Source organism: Rhea pennata, chromosome 4 (assembly GCF_028389875.1).
Source record: "Rhea pennata isolate bPtePen1 chromosome 4, bPtePen1.pri, whole genome shotgun sequence".
NCBI lineage: Eukaryota > Metazoa > Chordata > Aves > Rheiformes > Rheidae > Rhea > Rhea pennata.
In genome coordinates, this window is record NC_084666.1 from 74,772,558 (window position 1) to 74,778,900 (window position 6,343).

Below are 6,343 nucleotides of genomic sequence, written 5' to 3' on the forward strand. Positions count from 1 at the left end.
GTCTCATGTTTCTTGATTAATGGTTGGCACAGAAAGTAGGTTTTTACAGGCTCAGAATGGGATCCAGTATATATGCTCTCCCAATCTGCCTCCTCGATATTAGAATACTCTGTTAAAACAGACCAAGTTAAACCTCCAACTGTTGTTGATCTCATCTCACAAACATAAATAGGTAGATCCATGTGATGCTGTGATGGGCAGTTGTAGAACTAACTTGAGTATGTTTCTCATGGTGTCAAATGTTAGGTACGGAATAACTGGTTACGTGAGTTGCAAGAACCAGGTGTCTGCTGCATTGCTGCTTGACTAAGGACAAATGCCAATTCTGTCACAGTGCTAAAATATTCACTGATGTTAAACTACATAATTAAACATTAGCTGGGTATCAGAAATGAGGAGAAAGATACCAACTTCAAAACAGTCATGAATATTTTGCCTTCTCAAAGTACTAGTTGGAAGGTCTTTCTGTGTTTGAATGGCACATCTTATTTTAAAGGAACATCAATGGGAAGAAGGTCTGGGAGTCTTACAACACATTACAGACAAAGCAGAATCTATTCAAATCTACGGATATCTAAGCAAGACAGTGCTAGAATAGATCTGTCACCCACCAGCAGGGATGCGGTGCTTAGCAGCAAACAGGGGATGTCATCCCACGATGTCCCTTGCTTCCCAATGCTAGCCATGTCACTTCTCATACGGGAGCTGTGGCTGGTTTTTTCATTTTTTGGTATTCAGAAACTAATCCCAGGAAGAGGTTCTGGAGCAGGCTTGGCAGGACAGATAGCTGCAGCAGATGACTGAACTGAACCCCCTGGAAGAGTGAATGAGACCAGAAAGGACTCACATGACATACCAACTGAACAGAAAAGAAGAGAAATTCAGATAATGGTGCAAAACCCTTTTCTAATTAGAGTGTCGGTGACTTGCATCAAGTTTCTCGAAGCAGAATATCTATTGAGACACATTGATACCATTACGACTCTGTGTAGCTTGAAAAGGCAGAATGCCATAATCTACACCCTGTCTCTGCAGTTCCCATTGAAACATGTACCCTGGAAATCAACTCTTCATCTGTATGGAAGCATTAATACTTTTTTGGAGAGTTTTATGATCAGGCCTCCTCCTTCCTACAAACTTTATGTATTCTTACCCCCTACAGAACAGGCAGCGAAAGGTTTCTGGGAAACTGGGTTACTGCCTCTTCACAAAAGCAGGACAAATGTGCCCCAAAGTCCTCCTACACGACACCAAAGGCTGTGTGCATTCAATAGACCAGCTGGTTAATGATCTTGCATATAAGTAATATTTTAACCATAGAGTAGCTTTTGTTTGCTTCAAAAGCCACAAAGCCAAAGAGGAAGTGTAGGAGAACGTGGGCAGTACGGTGGCAAGAAGCCTCATGACCTCATCCTTTTCCGCCACACGGGGATTGGCAGCCGGCTGCCGGGACAGGGTTTAAATTCCCCGAGGTCGGAGATGTCAGGCAGTCCGGGGGACGAGAGGAGAAAGCCTGAGCTACTCGGAGGCAAAGGGCTGGAGCTGTTGCTGGGAACGCTCGCAGAGCTCCTGTCACAACTGACTCTTCCAGCATCAGAACAGGTAATTTTTCATTTTCTTATCTGACATGTGCATAGCTGTACTCGAGGAAGCCTTTGGCAGGAGACCTTCTGAAACCACTTTGCTGAACAAGAATGTTTAATGTTTCTCTGTGGAAAGAGGTCCGCTTCTAGAGCGGCAAGGTTGCTTTAGAGATGTAGGTGCTATAGATGAAGGTACTATACAGATACTACTAGATGTAGAGGAAGGTACTATACAGAACGGCAATTTTAAATCTCTGACTGCTGATAGATGTCAGGAGGAGGTTACTGAAATCCCTCCCATTGAATGAAGTGCTGCAGACTTGAAGCTGGTAGTTGAACTTAGAAAGCTTCTTCCCTCGTGTAACCACTGCCTTGCAGTATCCCAGTTTCTCCTGGCAGTTTGTGCTTGCGCTACTGAATGGATGGGGCCAGCTCTTTATTTAACTCCTGGAATTGCGGTGCTTCTAGTACAGTGTCCTGTTTCAGAGCCAGCCTCGCATATGCATTCTAAATGTCTCTGTATCTTTCTCTCCTACTGAGATTTACTGAAGTTTTAAATGCTTTTTGCTCAACACTGAATCAGCTTAACTTCTCAGGGATGTTTATCCCGGAGAATGGTCAGTCAGCTCCAAACTTTGCTGTAGCTCAGCAGTGCCTATATTTTATCGGGAATCATTCATTTAAAAAGTTGCTAAAACTGCAACATGAGCAGATAAATTTCACTTCATCTCTTGCTGGAAACACAGGCTGCTTTGTTCAAATTTCTGGAGGGGAAAAATATCTATCAATAAAAGCAGTTTCTGTTACAATAAATTGAAGTTACTTACAGCCACTGCAGTTAATAATTCTGAAAACTAGTTTTAAAATAGAGAGTCCAAGCTGCGTTTGTTTTGGTCCCTCTCATTTTTGATGAAGTGCTTTGATAAACCTAAGCTGGTCCTTTATCAGCACTTTTTGTTTTTCGCAAAGCTTTGTCTTTCACCAGCTCAGATCAGTAGATAACAGAAGTAGTCTGTTCATCTCAATGGGGTGCTCTCAACACTGCTCAGCACTTTTCAGTATCTGGTTTTAAAATTCCCGTAGCTCTTGAGTTGAGTTGCCAAGTCCTTAAGAATAATTTTGTATTCCTGTCCTCCAGCTGAGATGGTGATGGTGGGGAGGAGAGAGGAAAAAGCCTGGCACAGGCAGCCTGAATCCTTATTAGACAGTTCATCTCATCACAGCGAAGTACAACAGGAGAAAGAAAAAGCCTATGACGTGTTTTCAGTATTTTATTTTGTTGACTCTCAGTTCCAAAATACTTTCTAGGTAGAACTCCACGATGAAGGTGGCAGTGCTTTGTTTGTGCCTCATCAGCCTCACCGTTGCACGACCAGTGAGTGAATCATAGACGTATATTAGCATTTGCTTATATATTTCCTTTGCGCATTAGCAAGGAATCATTACTGACAAACTCTTTTCTCTTTCCTTCCTTCAAGATGAGTAAATGCAAGCAGCATGCCATTTCCGCCAGCTCTGAAGAAAAACATGTAAGCTCCTCTTGTTCTTTTTGCCTGTATTCTGGTTATTTTATTTAATAATGCCATTTTGATTTATGGTAGTACACACTGTATGATACACATTTTACAGTTGTAGCTCCTTGCAGAGCATATCTTAACCTGGATATTATGAGCCAGTTCCTCAGCAAGATAAATTGGTGGATTTCCACCGACTTCAGCAGGCTGATGCTATGTTAGGGAGCCTGGTATCTAGTCTTGTATCTTAATAAGGTCCATCTCTGGGCCAGCACTGGAGTCTTTTTTTTTTTTTTTTTTTTTTTTTTTTTAAATGAAAAATATGTAAATGTCATCTCAGTTAAAAAAAAACAAACTACAGTATAGCATAGTTTTTATAAACCACATTCATTACTGTGGATCAGATAATAATTGATGTCAGAAGAGCATTTTGGTTCAATTTCCATTAATTTTTGCAGTTGTGTGAGTGCAGATATTAGAACCATCTTTACCAAACTGCCACCTTTCTTTTGCGTTAGCACAGAAGTGAGCTAATACTATGCAAAGATCAAGATGCTGTCATATAAAGGGTATTAAACCTGCATACAGCTATTTGATTAATACTCCATAGTAGGCTACTACAAACGTAAAATTATTTATCTATTTACTGTGAGAATCAGCTATTGCATTTATCTTATAGAGTCTCAATGATGTGGAGATAAAACATTGCTGGGAAGAGAACCTGAAAATTAGTAGAAGCCATGATGCTTAGGATCTAACTCCAAATTTCATCAAATTAAAATAAGCTGGAAAAACTGATCTGAAATTCTCCAGGCTCTGCCACTACCAGTTTGAAAGGCACATCTTCAGTGTTATACTGCTTGGGTATAGTGTTAATCCAGGATCTTGGCTAGTTCTGAATTCTCTTCCTATTGCAGTGAATAGTTGAAGATGCATCTCAGACAAAAAAAAATGTATATTGCAGATGCGACACCTGCACAAAAACAGATCCTGTGATGAATGCAGCTTTACCTGCTTCTGTGGGCTCCTTTGTAGATTAAGACCTGAGTGGTTTTTTTTTTTTTTTTTTTTTTTTTTTTTTTTTTTTTTTTTTTGAAGGACCTGAGGGACCATCATTCACACAGCCACCACCACAACCACGTGAACTCTCAGTTACACAGGAGTCTGCTGCCTGGACAAGATGACCTGGCACTGCCTCAGCAGGTACCTGTGACTAGCTGGAAGACAAAGTAGAGCATCCTTCAATGCAGACTTGCCAATTATGATCGAGTCCTTAAACTGCCAACATTTTATATCAGCTCTATTGTATGTGTCTCTGTGTACTAGTAATGAGTTTTTTATTGCTTTCAGACTCTTTATTCTTCAGAAGAAAAAGCTGATGTCCTCATACAACCGGTAAGTCTTTTCAACAACAGCTAAACGAGTGTTGCACGCCAGCCAGTGCATAGTAGTATTCATTCTCCTTACTCAAATGCTGTTCTTGTGCTAACATCTCCCCCTAAATAAAACAAAGCTTTAGTATGGATGAGGCAAATTTAGAGCAATTTATTCACTTAGATCTGCAACAGCGTGTGACCACTGCACATCCCATATATGCTCCCTTGCATGATGCACACTACATGTTTTTCAGCGCTTTCTTGGCATGTCAAGCAAGAGCCGTGAAGATCCAGACGACGATGTAGATGATAATGATTCCAATGACACAGATGAATCTGATGAGGTTGTCACAAATTTTCCCACCGATGCTCCTGTAACTGCACCCTTCCCTCCCTACCCTTTCACCCGGGGAGACAACACAGGCAGAGGCGACAGCGTGGCATACAGAATTAAGGCAAAAGCCACAGTGGTGAAGTCCAGCAAGGTCCACAAAGCTGCAAAAAAGGTAAAGAGCACTGAGCAGTGGTGCCCAGGTTATTGTAAACGGGTAGCAAAGTTCAAAATGGACAAGTGCTTTTGTGGGAACCAGCTGTGAAAGGGATTGGGAGGGGGGGAAAGTTAGCAGCAAAACTGAAGGAATGCATTTCTGCTCTCTGCAGATAGCCCAAATCGGTGGGGGCTATGTGCATGCACTGAGGCAGAAGCGTAGCCTGCTACCGGGAGCTACATGATAGCGTGGGTTGCACTAGCATGATGTGCTGAGGCCCATACCAGGCTTGAGTTTGTGATACTGTGACGGGTCCATGCAACTCCATGAGAGCTTGTGATCCAAGGCTCGTGCAAATCCATGGAAGTCCACAAGGCTTCAGAGCAGAGACATAAGCTCGAGGCTTTGAGCGTCCCTGGGACCCAGCCAGGACCGCTCGCTTGGGTGCGGTACTGCGATACGTGGCGACGGATCGGTGGCTCGGAAGTGACAACGGCCCTTCGGCCCTTCTCCCTGTTTGTGTCACGCAGCTGATCGATGCCACCGAGGAGGACGAGAGCGCCCTGGACGCGGACAGCCATCACGAGGGGCTCTCCTGGGAAGACCTCGGGGCACGCCGCTCCGCCGGGAAGTACAGCGACAGTAGGGAATGGGGGGACAAGAGCCGCGGGCAGGACAGCAACATGTTTTTCCGCAAGCTGCCCAAAGGGAGCATGGAAAACGACAGCCGGCAGAAATTCGACAGCCCCGAGGTCGAGGGAGAGAGCAGCGAGCGGTGGGCCAGGGGCGACATGCCCCTGAGCAGGGAAAGCAGGGAGAGCGAGGCCCACGTTTTCGCGCGGGTCATCGAAGTCGAGAATAAGAGCGATCAAACCTTGGAGAGCGCTGAAAATATTCAAGGTCATCGCAGCATTAAAAATAACGAAGTCACCTTTTAAAGGGCGACAGATCTAATTTTTCTTTCTCTTTGTAATTTTTACTTGGGGGGGGGAGTAGTTTCAGTTCAGTAATTGTTTGTAAATGTAGAACATGTGGCGATTTCTTTTTTTTCCCCCAAGTTTGGGGCAGAAGTTAGAGGCGGTTTTATTACCCAGGCAGTCCCCTGTATGCAATGCTACTAGCTCTGCTTTCCATGATGCAAGCGTAAGCCCTCCTTACTGCATCTGTTACTGTTGTTTGAATGTGAGCGAGGCGAATGCTGTTTTACGCACAGAATGAACGTTACCTCCTTGTGATACTGCACTCTACCACGCCAGTGTATATTTTGCTGTAACTGAGTTTAAAATAAAACTACAAAATCCTGTACCCCCGGGCTGCGTTACTATACGCTGGGCGAGCGGCTGAGGGGGGGAGTAAAGGGGCGCGCACCTTCCACCTTTCCC

General features: G+C 43.8%; 1 protein-coding gene across 1 annotated transcript; it reads left to right on the forward strand.

The window, feature by feature from the left end:
* Window positions 1-1,496: 1,496 nt before the first annotated feature.
* Window positions 1,497-6,266, forward strand: SPP1 (secreted phosphoprotein 1). Its single transcript, XM_062575090.1, has 7 exons — window positions 1,497-1,602; window positions 2,892-2,958; window positions 3,062-3,112; window positions 4,196-4,300; window positions 4,448-4,492; window positions 4,728-4,979; window positions 5,492-6,266. The coding sequence occupies exons 2-7, from the start codon at window positions 2,905-2,907 to the stop codon at window positions 5,897-5,899; spliced, it is 915 nt and encodes a 304-aa protein (XP_062431074.1). The 5' UTR covers window positions 1,497-1,602; window positions 2,892-2,904; the 3' UTR covers window positions 5,900-6,266.
* The last annotated feature ends 77 nt before the right edge of the window (window positions 6,267-6,343 follow it).